We start from the raw sequence: 18,704 nt of genomic DNA, 5'->3' as shown, positions 1-18,704 counted from the left end.
GATCCTATAGCGGCGCTATAGGATCTTTGGTTAACACAAGTGCATTTTGAAAGACAAAAGGGAGTCGGGATAACTAGGGCGGCCAGAACTGGTTTCCGCTAATGAATTCTGACTCTGACCGTACTGACCATGAAGGGAACCAGTGTAGGATATGCGCCATGTGACAACGATACACATCACGTGACAGCAATTTTGCCACACTCTATCTTAAACGCGATGAATTTTTGATTTCGTTAACATCATCGCACGCTGGGTACGACCACAATGATGTCACTGTCTTGCCATTCAAACGAGTCTAAAAATTAATGTGTTCACGAACGAGAGTGGAGCTCTCAAAATTGAACGGGAAATTTCAAGTTTCATCCAGATTGTAACTGACTGTTAGTTAGTACCTCGATCTTAATCCTCGATCTCTGGGCCTACTTGTATCTCTGGTAGCATATCTACATGTACATGTAGTAATAGGCTTTACGAGTCGGCCATATTAAATTAAAAGCGAGGTAAAATCTTCATTTTTGGAAATTGCGAATAGAAATGAAAGCAATGACATAAAATTAATTACAAATTAATATCAGTCTGCTCACATTAAAAAAAAGAAATGAAATTGAGGCTGGAAATGCATAAATACTCTGGCACCATCCCATTCAACAGTTTACAATTTATAAAATACGCTCAGGAAACACGATCAAAAATGGCTTCCTCATGAATAAGGTCTATTTTGTGGCCGTTTTGAAAATCTGATGTTTTGTTGTTGGGTCGTTAGCCAAATGAAAGACGATGCAACAAAAGAATGAAAGACGTGGCCACGAATGTTCATATTGCATGGATTCATGGTGACAGACGTCAGTTCAGATATTGGTCTGAAAATGGATAACAGGCCTGAAATATGTTTTCAGATTCATTCAATTTTCTCAAATTCAAAATGTCTCATTTAAGTCCCAAGTCTGAAAAATCTCATGCCTAATAATAAAAGTGGCTCACAAGATGCAAGAGACTTGTCTCTTGACTTTACGTACTTCACATACTGCATCAGCTTAATGCAGGAATGACGTTAGACCAGGAGTAACAAGCAAGGAAAGTAATCAACTGAGGCTTTGCAGAGGTTTTCACAGATGAACCCATTCCTGCCCGGCAGCTATCATAAGCAGAGGGCAGAGAGACATTAAGAAGAAGGAGGAGCAAGGAGGAAGGGGCAAGATGTGGGTTAATCAACTCCTGGACCTTAACCACCTGTTCAGAGGAAAATATCAAAGTAAACAAGGCATGGGTTAGGTTGACATTTACAAGTTAGAAGTAGGGGAATGTAAACTCCAACAAATTAGATTGGGGTAGACACAGTCAGAATTTTCCTGTGGAGTAGACAAACACTTGCAGGAGATACATACATACATGTATGGGACACTGCTGATGTCACTTTTAATTGCTATAGGAATGTGGTAAATACAATAATAAGAGAATTATATCTCGAAAAAGCATTCATAGTTCTAAAGAGTGATTCCTTTCAACTGAAATTGAAGTAAGTTCTGTGCATGTTACCAATGGTAATCAAATCAATGTTGTTTTAAAGCCAATCAATTTTTAAAAGGTGCACATACGTGTAGGCCTACTCAAATTACTATTGTCCTCAGGGGAAAATTTCAACATAATCTTCACGTCTACATTTATAATACAATAAACATGAGCACAATCCTCCAGGCAAAAATAAAACCACTTAGGTTTCAACAATGTCAGCTCATGCAAATTTTATGAAAAAATACAGACAGCCAACTATTCATTTAGTCAGATTGAAATTATACTCCTAATTTATATATCCAGTGGCGCCAACAATTGCCATCTTTAATTCATGTTGTACGTTTAAGTCAAACAATGTGTGACATTATCAAACACTGTTATTTGAGATCTCTTTCCAGTGATATACCCGGTATGTATAGTCCATATGGCCAAATCCACAGTTTTCTTTTCAAAGAATGCACCTGCTTATTTTAAACAGTTCAACAATGTCCTAGGTTCACCATTTCGCTTTTTCTTTTACATTTTAATCAGTGTTTTTCCTTCTCCAACCATCTGGTAATCCAAGTAGGAAGAAATATGCAAACTCTTATCTCGTTGATTGAATTGCAGAAGGATGAAGTGCGCTCTCACCAATTCTCATCATCCACTGTTATTCCCTGACTTCAAAGTAGAGTGCCGTCTCAAGTTTCCTGCCTCACATACGTGACTTTTCTCTAAGCAACTTGCTTCTCTCGCTCACTCGTACTGAATCTTCGTTTTCCCGTCTCTTCTTCATCTCTTTTTGTCACTCCATGCAGCTCTGAGGGCCCATTACTATGAGTGTCATGGCTTGGGTAATAATTACGGCAGAAACTCAGCATTCAGCATACTGCCATTCAGTGTTTACATTGTAATCCAATGTTGAACTCTGTGACTGTATCAAGTGATTTGAATAACTACGACATACAATGACGAAGTGCCTAGAAGTTTAAGTAGGATCCTAATATACTGAAGCAGCAAAACAACACCACCATACGCAAAGCACCAGTCTGAAGTTTGGATTATATACTTAGAAAGTTGTATCCATTTTTTCTTCTGAAGATGCGAATAAGCAAACACTGGCTTTTCCTTCTGAAGGTCTTTGAAGGTTTCAAAATTTTTCTGAAATTAATAAATATCAGAGATGTAAACTGTAGGGGGGGGGGGAGGATGTAACTTTCAAAAATGAAACAACAGAAATACATAATCAGAAACATACATGTGGACCTGTATCTCAACCAACTAAGAACCCAAATTAATATCAAATGCTGCACATTTCAAGAACAAATTTATAAGGAGACAAACTGTTACACAAAATTCCAGAGTATCTTGCCTTATTTCCTACAACTGAATTTGTAAGCCACTCTGATTACTTGCAGAAAATACGTTCCTCTGCCAGGCGTGCCGTTTATTTACTTAAAATTTCTACATGTTTGTATTTATTTTATCACTATCGCAAATGCGCATTGTAGAGAGCCTGTTTTGTAATTGTTTTTCTGCATGTAAGTGGAAATTACACAGTGCATGTGTGTACACAAGAGCCAGGTTTATGAATTATGCTGACGTCAGTTTACATTCTGCTTCCATTGAAAACATTTTATCAGCTGAATAATTAGATGCCATTTTCACAGCCTAATTACTTCAAATGCTATTTGTTCAGATGGATCATAACAGTGGCCAAAAACTAATTATACCAGCGTGCATACATGTCCATTACAGTCTGAGATAAGACTTTACACAACCATGGGCTTTCAAATAAATCAAACTTTAGGTTTTGAAAAGAAACCTTGTGGTAGAAATATTCCCTTTGAAGGGTAAAATCCCCAACAGAAGAGACTGTTCCTAATTTTGATTCTGATGTAAAGTCTAAGCTAGGACCTCTGTTGAAATCCAGTTTGAAATCCCCCACCTAACAAGGATACAGAGAGTTTTCCAATAAAAGCCTCCAAAAAGCAGCTCTCCAATCCATAAGATGTGTTGCTGTTTTCAAATTTCCCAGTCGGTTCAGTTGTCAAATGATAATTTAGATTCATCCAAGCCCACATGCCCATGGGAGGGGATTTGGATCCCATCCCATAAAACGTCAATTACCAGAAATCAGCTTTTTTGTGAACTCATCACACATGCTAGGCACCCATTTTTTATGCAAAGCACGTTCAGCAAGGTAAGTCATTTCTTGCGTACATGTAGTCTACAAATGTTTAACTGAAGGAATATGCACGCATGTATGTGGACCTTGCATTTCTGTTACTTCACAGCGATGTTTCTGGTCCCATATGAAGCATCCATGATTTTAAGAGTAATTTTTCGAGGTGTTTTTTTTAAATAAAATTTCCTTTCTTGTCTGCATGGCACAATTTTCAAGATATATTTTGTTACCATAAACAAGTGTCCATTTGAAATTCACAATTTACAAATAGTCTGGCTGGATATTAATTCATTTTCTTCTGAATTGTTTTGTTTTACATCGTCTGAAAACGCAATGGAAATAACACCTAAGATGAAAGCATTTTTTCACCTGTATGTACTGACTATATTGTTTTAAAAAAAACACACACACAAATGTAAGAAAAAATATATTGCCAACTTGTTATAAAAGTGTTTTTCCCATCAACTTAAATTAAAGAACAAGTTGATATTGATATAAAATGTACGCAAATGCAAATGTGGCTTAGATGTGTTGCAGTCATGCAGTCTCATTACACACAGAGTGTCCAAGGCCAATTTCGTTACACGTATATTTTTTATCATGGGTTTTTTTTTTTTTGGTAGACTCGCTTTAGGCATTACATACTTGTGACGAGTGTAACCATTTGCATAGAGTCCCAGGCTCCACACTGGGGCTCCCACCGTGTCAGTATGCCACTGGAATCTCTAACAGCAAGCCAAGATCCATTTGCAAATTAATTAACGAGACGCCCAAGCTGGATACTGATTGCAGTTCAGATGAGAAGTGTTCGAGTGTGAGTGTGTGCATGCATCCTGCATACACAGTCCACGGAGATGAATTCAGATCCATTTCAGTCTCAGAAATACCATAATGGCACCTATCCCAAACACTTACATGCATAATTATTAGAGAGTGTTTCTGGATGAAAGGTTTACACCCATAGAAGTATTAAAATGGAGCAGAAGTGGAAACATCCAAACCAACTAATTATAAAGATTCCCCAATCTATCAATGGCTGCATAGTCAGACTATATGCTGTCCAAAGTGACTATGGTAAAATTTCTTTGTGGTCTTCCAATGTGACTTATAGGTCACACAAATGGTACAAGGGAGGGGTACTGTACATCTGTACGTGACCGAACACTGAAACTGCTAGCTCTGATTTCACAATTCGATTTGTCCATCTCAATTACTGTTTATATAGGTGATCCCTGCATAACGCCTAATGGGTGGACTTCTAGGCTGTTGATTTGCCAGGGGATGAAGGCAGAGCAACCGGATAAGATAGGACAAGCCAGTCAACAGCCGGTATGACGCCAGTGAACTTAATGGTTGTCAAAAGATCGCAAGTGGTAAGCTTCAAGTCAAGACAGAAAACAGCAAAGCTTTACAAAAAGAATTCTCGGGTCTTTCAATTCAAGTAATTTGAGTCATGAATCCAAAAAGTTTATGTACAGCACACATCAAGCATCTTTGGGAGGTCTACCGGTAGTTGTGTATAAATTCCTGTGCAACAAGAGCATGTATCCTTAAAGGTGGCTGCTATAGTGATGTGCATTTACGTGTATCGGTAGTAGGGGTACCATAATTTGAAAAATTCCCCACAAATAGCATTCAAAACCTTTAGTTACTAAGTAATTTGTGAAGTTGGCTACGGGTACTCAATCCGATAAATATGGAACCTGTTCCTGACATCAGCGGTTGGGTACGGTACTTGGGTACCTGATTCTAATGCACACCACTAGTGGCTGCAATGTGAAGGATGGTCCAATAGGCACCTGACATTAGGATTCTACAAAAACTACAAGAAACTGCCTAAAAGACAACAACTGATATCCTACATATAAATAACAACACCAATAAATGATGTTTCTTTGTAAGATACAGCATGCGTCTTAAGTAGTCTGGGTGCTGTCTGGATTACTTACTGCATGGCTTATGACAGGAATAATCTAATAGCAAAATAATACCCTTAATGGAAGCCAAGAAGCAAATTGCATTTGGGGCTTAATTTACGCATGCTCAATAAGTACGTGCTAGTAAGGCCTAAAATTATAATGCTGCTATTTTAAAATTACCCTAATGTATGATAATCCATAATTGTAATGTATAGTTTACATGTACAGTGTGTGCATGACATGTACACATACTTTTTGTAAAGTCCTTTCATTTTATATGCACATTTTTTTGTTGGCTACAGAATTTTGAAAATTAATTTCTTTTCAATTTTAAGAGGTATCTCTACCTCCCAAATCGTAGCGATCATTTTTAATAATTATGTTCAGGCACGCATTTGTTAATGTTTGTTTTGTATAGGCCAAATTCTCACTTCATATATGTTTAATAACATTTTATTGCACAAGTCAAATTGATTTGGGTAAAAAGCCCATTAAGACTAAATTGAATCAGCAAGAATTATCTGCACAATTTTCTCAGCTATGTTCAACACTTAAATGCAGTATTTTTTGACTTGCCATGTCCATTCAATATTACTGGAAATTCCTTTTTCAATTTTCAAATTTCATTGTTTTTATAATGTGTCCATTTGACAAAGCTAAACAATATTAAACGATTGCATTTTCCATGACAACATGACTAGGACTAATATTTTACCATAATGTTATTACAATGTGATGATTGAATTTAGCTTCAAGACAGCTTTTATTTCGACAATCAAATTATAGACTTGTCAAACCAAGAAATCTATGGACACAACTGCCCAGGAACCTGTATGGTGTATTATCCTACAATTGGCTACTAACACTACGGACCTCAGAATTTTTGTAATGATTCATATATTTCTTTGTCTGATCACACAGTAATTTATTTATGCAGGTACTTTAAAAACATAAAAATGTCAAAATTAATGGGTATTGTGTGGGAGGACATGTTTCCCAGCCAATCCATTCCAAAAACAAAAGCAAATAAAGAATTGTCGCTGCAGTTTCCTCATTAAATTGTTTTGCCACATTTAGAAACCACACTAGGCATTCTCTCTCCATGTTCGATCATAAATCACCCATCACTGTATCATTTATCTCACAAAGCAGTCTCTGGCTTTTATGCATGGTGCTGCAAACAGCTTGTTTTTGTTTCTGAAAATTACCACATTAGGGGCCATTCAAAATTGTCAATGTTTTTCCAATTTTTTTCAAAATTGTTTTGACCCACCCACCCACCCACCGCATATTTGTTTAATAAATGTTGAATTGATAATTCAATATATCCTATACCCCGAAGAACAAAGTAATACTTCAAATGAGCCACATTTTTTAGGTTAATGCTCTCCCAGCTCAGGAGTTTTCATTGGCTTTCCAGGCTTCCAGCAAGCAACTTTGAAGTTGAAACAAGAGGAAATTGCTTATCACACAAAACTTTGTAGTGCTGTTGTGAATGCTGCATACCCATCGTTTGTTGGTTTCAAAAGTCATTGAGTTTAACATTTTGCACTGACAAGCTGAAAGCTGAATGATTATAAAGTTCACCAATCCCCCAAGAAATATTTTTTTATGAAAAGTGCATTTCGACTTTCAATTATTTACCTTGACCCACCCACCCACAATTTCAAAAAAAAATTCGAAATTTAAAAACATTGAAAATTTTGAATGGCTCCTTATAGTGCCCTGGAAATTATGTTGGAAGAAATTGATTTTCGGGGAGGGGGCTGGAAAGATTTAACAAACACTTTTGTTCATGTGTAGTGAAGAAATGGCTGTCAATAAGAGACACATGAGAAAAAGTATCACCAATGTCTACAAGATTGCTAATGTTAATTTATCAAAGAGTTGCCACATTTTTTCTTGGGGGAGGGGGAGGGAGGGGAGGGAGGAGGGGGGGGGGCGGGCCTGATATCTTTGTTCTGAGATTTCTCATATAACTCAATATTACACTGCACCTAGCTCAAATAATTCAAACTAAAATCATGCATAAGGTTGTACTTGTATTCATGACAATTTTCCCAACACAGGAGTCCACATTAATAACTTTATCAAGCCTGAAAGGCAAGCCACACACAAACCATTCAGCTACCCACACCCTTGCACAGTGATCATATTAAATTCAGACAGGCACTTCAATAGGATGTTTTATTAAACGAGAGGCTTGGGCTTGAAGCCCACAATAGAAGCTGCTCGGCAAGAGTGGCAATGAAAGGATTATGTTGCAGTGGATAGGGAATTGTAAGCCTCCTGGTTTACTAGCAAATACTCACTGTTCGATTGTTAAACCTTAAAAAAAAAAAAAAAGGGCCAAACATAAGCCACTCCCCGTTTGAATACAAAAACTGCAATACTTTTTATTAATACCCTTCCTCTCCCCTCCCCCCTCCCCCTTCCAAAAAATAAATAAAATAAAAGCAGCACGTATCAAGTGCAGTGTACAGAAACTCACTAACAAGTACCAAGTGAATGTAGATGTACCGGTACATGTAAGAACTGCCAGGTTTATAACTCACTCTTTATCCAACACTTCTCTATCGGCCGCTACAAACCCATTAAGGCATTAGAGAATCCCACTTTCATACATTCAAACTGGTCACATGTGATATCACAAGCAACAAATTTCTATTTGGGGTCCCTCTGGCTACGCACCAAATAGCCATGATGCTCTTCTGAAGTATAAGGTAACACATACAACTTGCAGACTTTTCGTTAGTCCTTCGAATTGTTACATACATACATTTCCCTCAGGTTATCTATGAAATCAGGTTAGGTGCCCAAGAAGGAGGAATGATAGGAACAGCACAAGAATTTTCACATACATGTACATACTTATATATAATGTACAGAAGCTACAAGCACAGTGCAAGTACACAATGTACATCGATCCAGGTTCATGTACTTGATTAATGGAACCTTCCCCTTGCAAGAGCATTATCAAGAACTCTCCACACCAGTCACATACAATTCCACTTCTTCTCCTTCACTTCAATCTACGAAGCAGTCTCTCTGCAATGTCCTTCCTTATCAGTGAGGACATTGCTCAGTCACCAAGGCAGATGCTAAGGCAGCACAACATTTCTGAAAGTGAAGGTGTGTCGCTGTAGTGGGATCTAAAAGTAAGTTGCAAACGAAAGATTGCTTCAAAATGAAAGGGGGCTAAAAGTGGCTTACCCCCTCCCACCCAAAACCCCACTTCCGCTGTTTAAGGACCCATTGGTTTATTTGGGCATTGAAATTAAAATTTGACGGGCAAAATCCAAAATGTTCTAAAAGCATGGTTTTGTAATTTCCAAATCAGCGGTTTTTTTTGCCAAACTGTTTCTTACATATCAACTGTTAGGGCTAAGGCTTTTATGCCTATGATGCCCAGCGCCAGCAAAGCAAATGTCACTAATGTCACAATTCCCACAGTCAGTTTAATTTCCTTGGATTTAATTAGGCACTGACTTTACAAACACCGGGCCTCAACATCATCGGTCAGATGTTGATTAAATATCTCATCAGTCACTAACATTTTCTTTCAGCTTGCTGGATGTTGTACGTCTTTCCTTATCAATGTGAACCGAACTGTCCGCACAGTATCTTCCTGTAAGGTGACCTATTGTCTTGCTGTTAGCACAAAATCAACATCCGTGGTTATATGCATATTTAGGCCTTTACATGTATGTTAACTTCACTCTTTTTGACGGAAAATGTTCTACATTCACTTTTTACTAATTACTATACAGGCCTACTGAATGCTGACAAAATGCTGTTTGACAATCCACTGATGCTGGCTGGCCCCTAGGGCAGTGTGGGTCATGCCCCCTTCCCCCTCCCCCTCCCGCAACTTTTAGGCTACAGGAAATATGTTTTGGCACTTGGATTTTGAACATACTTAAGCATTTATAAAGCAAACTGCACACATACCAGGCCCATAGGCATGGGGGGGGGGGGGTATCAGGGGTCGGACGAAGAAAAAAACCCAGAACAATATGCCGCAGGTCAGTGTGACATTTGAGTTTTACTGTATCAATGCACGACTAAGGGCAACTCCAGCTAGAAGACAAGTTAAAGATTATGTTGGGAGAACAGATCAGTTTTCAATCTACCCTTAAAGTTGTCAAGAGAAGTGAAATAACACATGTTGTGTGACAAGGAATTCCAGCATCGGGGACTGAAATTGGTGGGGGAGGGGGAGGGGGGCTGGAGGAAGAAATATTTCTTCCTCCATGGGTGCATTAAAGCTATAGTCCATCATTTGCAGCCATCCGAAAACGTAACTGGCGTATTATTGTTGAAAAACATACTTGGTTAAAAGATAGTAAGTGGACTAAACTCCCTGTGAAATTAATCTTTCTGGCAAGCTATCATTTTGAAGTAATCAACGACAGAAGGCCTTTCCAAAGACGCACCGTAGGAAAATTTAAATTAGTAGTTCGTTTTGTTATTCGGCGCAGCGCACGCAAGCATTGGCACGACGCACAGGCACGCGCGGTTGCTATAATTCGTCGGATCAGTGAGCGACATCGCGTAAAGCTGCAATTCAAAACAATTCAAAACATGATTCAGCAACTTTTGATTTGAAATTGAGATCCTAGAATGCTGTTTTTCTTGGAATATACAGCTAAAGCTGAGCTGAAACTTCATCAGGTTAGTTGTTCAGTATCCTTCATTAGATTTTGAACACTTTTGTTGCTTCAAACGAACAAAATGCACAAATTACAAATGATGGACTATATCTTTAAGGATGAGTGATCCCATGATGTACTGCGGCATTGTGTTATGAAGTGCTTTGTGCATGAAAACTGCTGTTTTGAAGTTGATGCATTGTCTAACTGGTAACCAATGTAATTTTTGAAGGAGTGGAGAGGCAATCAACTGTTTATTAGACATGAAAAGGTCCACTTCATGGTAAAACGACCCGGCGCTGCATACAACATAAGCAGCATTGCCAGGGTTAGGCATGAGGCAAGGATGCATGCACATATTACTGCAGGTGAAGGTCAACTGCAAAACTACATGACAAGCTTCAGTACATTGGCTTTCAAAAATGTCACCAATTGAAAATGTCAGTCTGCCTCAACCCACAATCAAACATATAATCAACTGGTAAAGTGTGTGGTAATAAAATGAGCTGAATGTACGCATACAATGTGACTGCTCAACTAAAGAAATCACAAATCATATAGGCCTACTAGAAGTCTACACATTACGTCCTCCTATCCAATCAGAGAGCACATACAATGAAATATTTTGACAGGAATCATTGATGTGATGCTGTCTTTCCAATTGACTGCTTCTCAATATTTCATGGCAATTTCTTAACGAGCATAAAATTTGCAGCAATCTCCGTAGTTTCAAGTTCAATTTTCTACATTTGTGATCACAGTGGTTCATCTTGGGGAGGCATGAGTCCTCAATGTTACAGCTGTTTATACAAAAAGCTGCCAGTTTCCTCCCCTTATTTTCATCTTTGGTCATTCACCGAAAGGCAGTCAGTCAATGAGCAAACTTAATAAAAGATGTCACAATACCGTCAGGGTAATTAGGCCAAAGCAGCACCAGTTGACATTTATTGTTAAAAGTGCACACAAACAAATCACGTTATAGGACATGCTTATTTTTCCCTTGTTCTAAAAAGATTTTAAAATACCCCACAAATTTAGGTTATAAACCCAACCCCTTTCAGGTTTTTGGTCTGCAGGGTAGAGAAACATGATCTGAATGACGAAGGTGCTTTAAATTGAAAATGTCCAAGGCTTATCATGTGCAAAAAAAGCTCATCAGATCAGTGAACAGTCTTCTGCACAAGTCATCTTCATTCAAGCGATCAGAATCATCACAGAGCAAAAATCTGATTTCAATTGCCACTTAGGCCAAAAATGTCTCTCTGACTAGGGGGTGTGTTTCTAATATCAGCCCTGCTTAATGGATGGCTTAGTGGGATATCAGTACCCTTCATGTTTATGTTGTAAGCTAACCCTGATAACAAACTATCCTTCAATAAAAAAAAACCAGATCGTCCATGTCTGGAGCAAGGGTAAAGTTTAAGAAAGTCCAGAAGAATATCAAGGGGAGCGAAAACGGGGAAAATAAATGTAGCACAGCATTGACGCGAGGCTTCTTGCTAGGTGGCTAATCCAATCAATACCGGTCATGCTCAGTGGAGCACGCTCGTCATGGGACACGGCGCTAAAGAACGACTCTCTCTGGCTGCTCTTTGCTCACTTGCTCTATCAATTATTTTGACTCATGAATCCTGCATACTCAGGGGAGGTTTGCATAGCTTATGGGAGGATTCCTATGGCTGTTGATGTACACTAACATCCAAGGTACCGCTGACCTTCTATATTTTGAGGTCTGCAAATCCCTTTAAATAGTAAACAAGCTCTTGTAAATAATTCAAGTGTTTTTTAACAGACTTACTTTCTTCATTACGACATTCATTATTCAACATTACCAATATCAGCAGTTCAGGGCGGAAAATACAAGGGGCTAGGGAACTTTGACATCGGGTCAATAATCGTGCCTGCACCTGCTGGTTACAAAGAATGATAGCCGACCATTAACTTTGCATTACATCCAGCTACTGCAATAATTCAAAGAGAATCCATGCCTGAAGAATGCTGTGGCAAATTTAGCTGTCACTTACAAGTCGGCTTGTCACAAACCTTACTCAGGTAACTCAATATACAAAGCAAAGACCACTTGAACTTAAAAGAGATAATTCGGAAGCTTTTCAAAGATTTTTTAGGCATCACAAAGAGTAGAATGTAACTGCACATTCAGCAATTGTGCTTTTGATGTTGTACTAAAAATACCGACCGCACAAATCAAACCCTAATCCACTTTCCGCTTTTCAGTAGAAAATTATACGTGAAGCCTTCGCAGTGAGTGCAATTTTGCACTTATAGAAGAAATTTGAATTCTGAGGACTTCTATAAATATCATCCTGCATCATCAGCAGAGTATGCAGCAGCTGTTCTACGGAATCAAAACTCAGGAATACTACCGAAGGAATCACACCTACCCATCTGAAATAACTGATCTTCAGTAAAAACTGAAGTGCTGAATTGCAGCAGAAATAAAAATGGAGAAGATTGTATTTCATGCATTTCACCAGCTACCGTACAGCTATTGACTAGTGCATGTATGTGGTTAGGCCATTTATGGAGAAGATTCTCAAGCTGTGCACCTGGTCCCTGAAAATCTATCCCTAGCAGAGTCTCAAAAACAACTAAGGTTGTCACATGATACATCAGACAGCTCCATGCATCTTCTTAAGGATTGACTAATTAATGCATCAGCTAGGTCTCCTTGAGCAGAAAACGCTCCACACAGGCCTATCAACTTTGCACATCATAAACACTGCATCCACGTCTTAGTATTCCAATAAATAATGCATGATAGAATCCATGTGCATGCTTCCCTCATCAAGTACAACAAATTAAGCTTAATTTAAAAAAAACATAAATTAAAAACTACCAGTTTTTCTATTTTTTTTTGTGGGGAGGCAGGGGTAATTTCATGTTTTGAAAAACATGAAATGAAATTGTTGAACAAAATCGTTGAACTTTTTAATTTCTGACTTGTTTTGACTTTTAGACCAAAACGTTTTGGATTGTGACCGAAAAGGTATACTTGTGAATGGGAATAAATACATGTGCTTCGTTGGTTTTAAAAACTTTGTTTAAGACCGGTTGGAGTCTGGATTCTGATAATTACCCTCACCTTTGGCTCAGGTAGTTATGAGCGTCCAGACTCCAACCGGTCTGAAACAAAGTCTTTAAAACCTCCCAAGCACACATTTTATTCCCTCATTTACATGTTGTAAACCTACCGGTACATGTACATGTACTAGCTTTTCTTTGGGTTCATTTATAGACCTTTGTTTCCGTAGTGATTGAGTGACTGGTACCGGTACCAGTACCAGTATTTCTTTTTATAATTGATTAAAATCTTATCCCAGCAAAAGCTGAAAGAAAATGTTATCACTAAGATCATGATGCTCCATTTATTGGGTGTTTGCAAAGTGTACATTATTTTTTGCTGTTAGCATTTTATCATCTAACTCTTAAACGGAAACATAGGCCTATACTAAACTCATCAATTGTGTTCAATCTGTTTAGCACATTTCAATTCAGTTTGGCAAAATGTTGTTGTCTCTTTCAGAACAAGGACACCCTGTTTGCATGGGGTGCATACGGTACCTATGTTCCCCAATACCCATGTTCCCCAACCCTAACCCTAACCCTATCCCTAATCCTAAGGATTTCGGGGAATATCGGTATTGGGGAACATAGGTATTGGGGAACATCGGGTAGACCCGTTCGCATCCACCAAATGACATGGCCACAACAGACCTTAAGTCTGTGCATAGAACAGAAGAAAATGATGAAAAAGAACTCACACAATGGTATTACTTGGAAACCCAGAATCTACCAAATTTCCAGAGAGCAAATAATGATCAATACAATGCCATGAAATCAGTATGGCAAATAGCCAAGTTGATGTATACACCAAAGATGATTAATATCAATGACTAAGTTGATCATCTCCTCACTTAATGATGTGACTGCAGGATTGAAGAAAGTACAGGAAAACATTTTTTACTTAAATACTTGTGTAAAGTCAGAAATCTCTTAAATTTTGAAAGTTCAATATATATGCAGAGTAATACGATTTCCCAAACTAAGGAACTTTGGATTGTTTTAAAAAGTTTCCTTTTAATAAATGTTCTTGCAAGAACCAAGGGAACTGGACATGTCCTCCCCCCCCAAAAAAAAATACCAAAAGTACCACATGAATTTTTAAAAATGTTTATAAAATTTTACACGTAATTGAAATTCATGTTAGAATGTAAAAAATACTGTCTTCAGTAACTCATATCCCTGTCCAATTTCAAGAATCTTTGATTTGTAATCAAATTTAACCTAAAGTGTGGATTTCAGTTTTTAAAAGTACTCACAGAGAGTAGAATTATCTTATAATACGAGGGAGCAGGCAAATGCAACTGCAAAAAAACTGTTTTTCCTTTTCCCTTTTAAAATAAAAAGTAACCACTGTGCACTGTACATTAATTTAATTGGTTTAGGCACCAATACAAAACATTTTGAGTTTTCCAACACAAAGCTGAATATGTTTTGTTCACTTTAAAGGTCACTCCCCGCCTGTGTCATGTCAAAAGATGGTTGGAAAATGAAATCAGATTCACAGTTGTAGCCGTACACCAATACAAATAGTTTGAATTAAATTAACGGAATCTGTTTATCTCACACGCAATCACACAATTACAAAGTGTACAGAGCCTTGCATTTCCACTCTTTTTCTAATTAGGAACACGGGTCTAGCATGCACATCCTTGAGGCATAATGATGTTAACGACTCTCTCCCCCCCCCCCCTCTCTCTCTCTCTCTCTCTCTACATGTAATTTATTGAAAGTCCTCACAAACACAGCTTTTAAGGGGAGAATAACAATTGCACAACTTCACAGTAGTGGCGAGACATTCCTAATGAAATAATTGCAAGTGCTGGAACAAAACAACTCACTTTGCACAATCAATGCCAGGTGTAATATGCATGGGTTTTCGTGCTTCTCTGCACAAACCACATTGTTTAATACGGCTTGGGCTGTAGGGGTTATTTACGGCAGAAGAAACACATTGTTACTAGTTGGCGCCAGAAGGGCATATAATGCACTGATACAGGATAAAATTGATATTTCATGCTGCATTAAAACACTGCAGGAACACACAACAGTAAATGCTTTTAGAATTGTGTTTAGGTCAGAGATCTCTGAACTATGACACCAAAAAATCAATAACCAACCTAAGTAATGGAGAGGTTACTGTATTGCCAGGTTCCGTTCGTGAAGGAATATCACATTTGTTATAGTGACCAATATTGTGGCAAAAAATAATAATTACAGTTAAGCCACAAATGACGAAAATATCCGCAAATGATGGAAATCAGGTGTTCAATATTGCAAAATGAATACTTCAGTCTTTTTGTATTAGCCCTTTCCTCTGTTGGGCAAAAAGGATCCCGCACATTTGCATGTATCCAAAAAATGTATTGTTAGATGGTCCTGGCAAACTACTGCCCAACTGATTTTTTCTCACTTTCACTCGGGGAGTACTTAACACACAGACTATACAGTGTTTATATGTCGGTGAAGGGCAAAACCTAATATTAGGTACATTGTTATTGGCAATCAATTGATGCTTGTTTTGATAAAATTGTCAAATTTAAATAAATTTATGATTTTTACTTTAGAAAAACAGCCAGTGCAACACAAATAGGCTTATACATCCTGCAATGCATATGTGATGAGAATGTGTTCACGATGTCATAGCAACCATATGTCAATATTACCCCGTAGTTCTCCCTAATGAGTTTTACTGAAAGCCCTACACTGAACAAGCCTAAAGTCCCCACAAGAGGTCTCGCCAAATCATTGATTTCCATTACTTCTACAATTAACTGGAGATATTACCTAACACAGAAACGCCCACTAAACCTTCCTTTGGGTTTAATTACAACAATGAAGACAGAAAGTGGAATATTAGTGGAGTTTTATTAACCATAACGCATGTATTGATCATCTATATTATGCAGCAGCCACCGACAGAATTTAATTAATTCTCTGGCTACAGCAACAAGTCCGGATGTATGACATGAACTACGAGCAGGTTAATGACAAGTCCTCGGACAAGTCCATAGGTTGGGTGGGCATGGGTTATTACATGTCATTTTAATTTACTAGTACCAGGAAAAGTGGAATTCGGACAAACACTTGGTGCATGAGTGGCAGGAGTGGTAACTGAACCACTGAGTATAATCGTGGCTGGCCAGAGTGTGAAGAGGTTTCAAACCACGAATATAGATGCAGGGGTTGGGTCAGTTTGTAAAGTATGTGAATGAAACATGAATCATTGTAAAATCATTTTAAATCATTATACTCAGACTCAAGCACAGGGAGTATTCTAGTTTGATTTTATGCCACAGACACATGAAACTTTTAATTCATCATTTAACATTTAATTAATTATGCATCATGCATCACTGTGCAGATACCGAAGATTGGGTAAACTGATCACATCAATTCCAACATGGGACACAAGCCTACCATTTTGATCACCATAGCAATTGGGCACTGCAGAGGACACAGACCCAACATTTAGCTGGGTACATATTGAGCAAACATCTCTTTACAATCAGAAAGGGGGAATGGTTGCTTGAAACCATAACAAAATATTCTGGATTGATGAACAGCAAATTCAAACGGGGCGTGGGGGGGGGGGGGGAGCAAGGGGATGGTGGAGAGTGAAATTGAGAAATCTAATTACTCCTGCTGTCTCAGCTCACTGGCTGTGACAAAGGTGTCAGCAAAGCATTATAGCTCAAGCTACCACTGCACCAAGCAACACGAGGCAAAAGAAGCCCCCTCATTGGCTTAAAGTTGTTCCTTTCATTTGCATGTATGCTAATCCCTCCCTGACATACTTTATGATTACCAAATGTGGCAATGGAGTACCGAAGTGAATACGTCACGCGCAAAAATGTGCGTGAAAGACATTAGCGCCTGAGGTGATTGGTCAGAGAACTTGGCATCATGCCAGGTTGCTAGCCTGTGGCCCTACATGGTAACTAGGGTCACAAAGTATAAAATAAATGCATACTTGCTGAGTAAAAATTAGGCATTTTATCGTACTGTTGATAAAATGAATACAGTGTATTAAAATAAAACAGCAAAATATATCAAGAACTGAAAAAGTGATTGTCATAAAAACCCTTTGTCTTTTCAATATAAATACCAAAGGATTTATATATTTTTGTCCAAAAAAAAGTGCAAGCACTTTTCGTACATGTTGAATGCGCATGAGATGAAAGAGTCTGAAGAGACATAAGATGACAGTAAAAGTTCATTTTTACATTTCAGAATTAGAATTGACCACCATAGGCGTCGCCAGGATTTTTTCTAGAGGGGGGCAAAAAATTTTTTTGCCAAAAAATGCTTGTATTTCTCAACACATTTTCGATTTATCAGTTTTAGGGGGGGGGGGGGCAGGGACATTTTGCCTCCCCCCTCAACTCATTAAATTTACACCACTTTGTCTTCGCGCCTCTTTTTCTTTTCTTTTTTTTGCTTTTTTTTCTTCCTTTTTTTTTTGGTGCTTTTCCAGGGGGGGCAAGTGCCCCCCCCTTGCCCCCCCCCCTCGCGACGCCCATGGTGACCACCACAAGAGTAGGCCTATTGCTGGGGGGGGGGGGCAAAGGAGGGCAAGTATTTTGGGGGGGGGGCCAAGCAATAAAAACTGAACCACTTGTAATTTGTATAAGGCCTGTAACACTCAGGAAAAGGATATGGTCAATAATAATAATATTGATGTCAAACTACTCACACTGAAAAGTGATAGGCGAAGCATTTCCAACCAGTGGGGCGTTCTAGAAAGTTGTACGTCCTCCCTTGGAAACTCATCTTCTTCATTGTTCGTTTATTCATGTGCATGGAGTACTTTCTCTGTAACTCTCGATTAGTCTGAAAATCTCCCCCTGCAGTGCTGATATTATTGAGGTTTCTGTTTCCCACGCCACCAATGGCGGTGGTAGCGATGCCTGTGGTGGTCTTAGGGAGTGCCGAGGCTGCAGACGGCGGTCCGCTAGCCCCGTCCACCGATAAGGAGTACATACAATTATCACCGGAGGTTGAGCTGTTACTAACTGGGTCCGTCTCCATTTCTAAGTCAGCTAGACTCGAGCTCACTGTGCTGTACGAATAACCACTGGTTTTCCTTGAATTGGAATGTCCATCAGCTTCGGCCATTCTTGGGTACGCTCATGTGGGTAGTCTGGGTGACATTTCTGGGTCAAAATGGAAGTGAAAGCGAAGTCAAAGGTGAGTTAAAATGTAGCCAAATTGTCATGACATAATTCAGTGTCGCGTGCAGTCAAAATGTACGTATCGCCGGCCGTACACATAACAAGTACCATGCCACGCTGCAGGTGCACACAATATTGACATAACACGTGCCGCGGGATCGCCAACGCGCATGACTGAAGCTTTGTTGGAGCTGATTGG

At 38.7% G+C, this 18,704-nt stretch overlaps 1 protein-coding gene across 1 annotated transcript; it reads right to left on the bottom strand.

Annotated features, from left to right (window-relative positions):
• Positions 1–857: 857 nt before the first annotated feature.
• LOC119722916 (potassium voltage-gated channel subfamily KQT member 1-like) lies at positions 858–18,580 on the bottom strand. The gene is made up of 2 exons (XM_038193323.1): positions 18,028–18,580; positions 858–2,652 (listed from the first exon to the last, which is right to left on the bottom strand). Exons 1-2 carry the CDS (start codon positions 18,447–18,449, stop codon positions 2,553–2,555), a joined length of 522 nt encoding a protein of 173 aa, XP_038049251.1. The 5' UTR covers positions 18,450–18,580; the 3' UTR covers positions 858–2,552.
• Positions 18,581–18,704: the final 124 nt, after the last annotated feature.

The sequence above is a fragment of the Patiria miniata genome, unplaced genomic scaffold, assembly GCF_015706575.1.
Source record: "Patiria miniata isolate m_02_andy unplaced genomic scaffold, ASM1570657v1 HiC_scaffold_16, whole genome shotgun sequence".
Lineage (NCBI taxonomy): Eukaryota > Metazoa > Echinodermata > Asteroidea > Valvatida > Asterinidae > Patiria > Patiria miniata.
Note: the sequence above shows the minus strand (reverse complement) of the source record. Positions and strands in the feature narration are given on the sequence as shown.

Coding starts and splice junctions, on each gene's coding strand:
- LOC119722916 (XM_038193323.1), bottom strand. CDS start 18,449: ATGGCCGAAGCTGATGGACATTCCAATTCAAGGAAAACCAGTGGTTAT. Junction 2,653..18,027: donor TTCGCCTATCACTTTTCAGT/GTGAGTAGTTTG, acceptor TATTAATTTCAG/AAAAATTTTGAAACCTTCAA.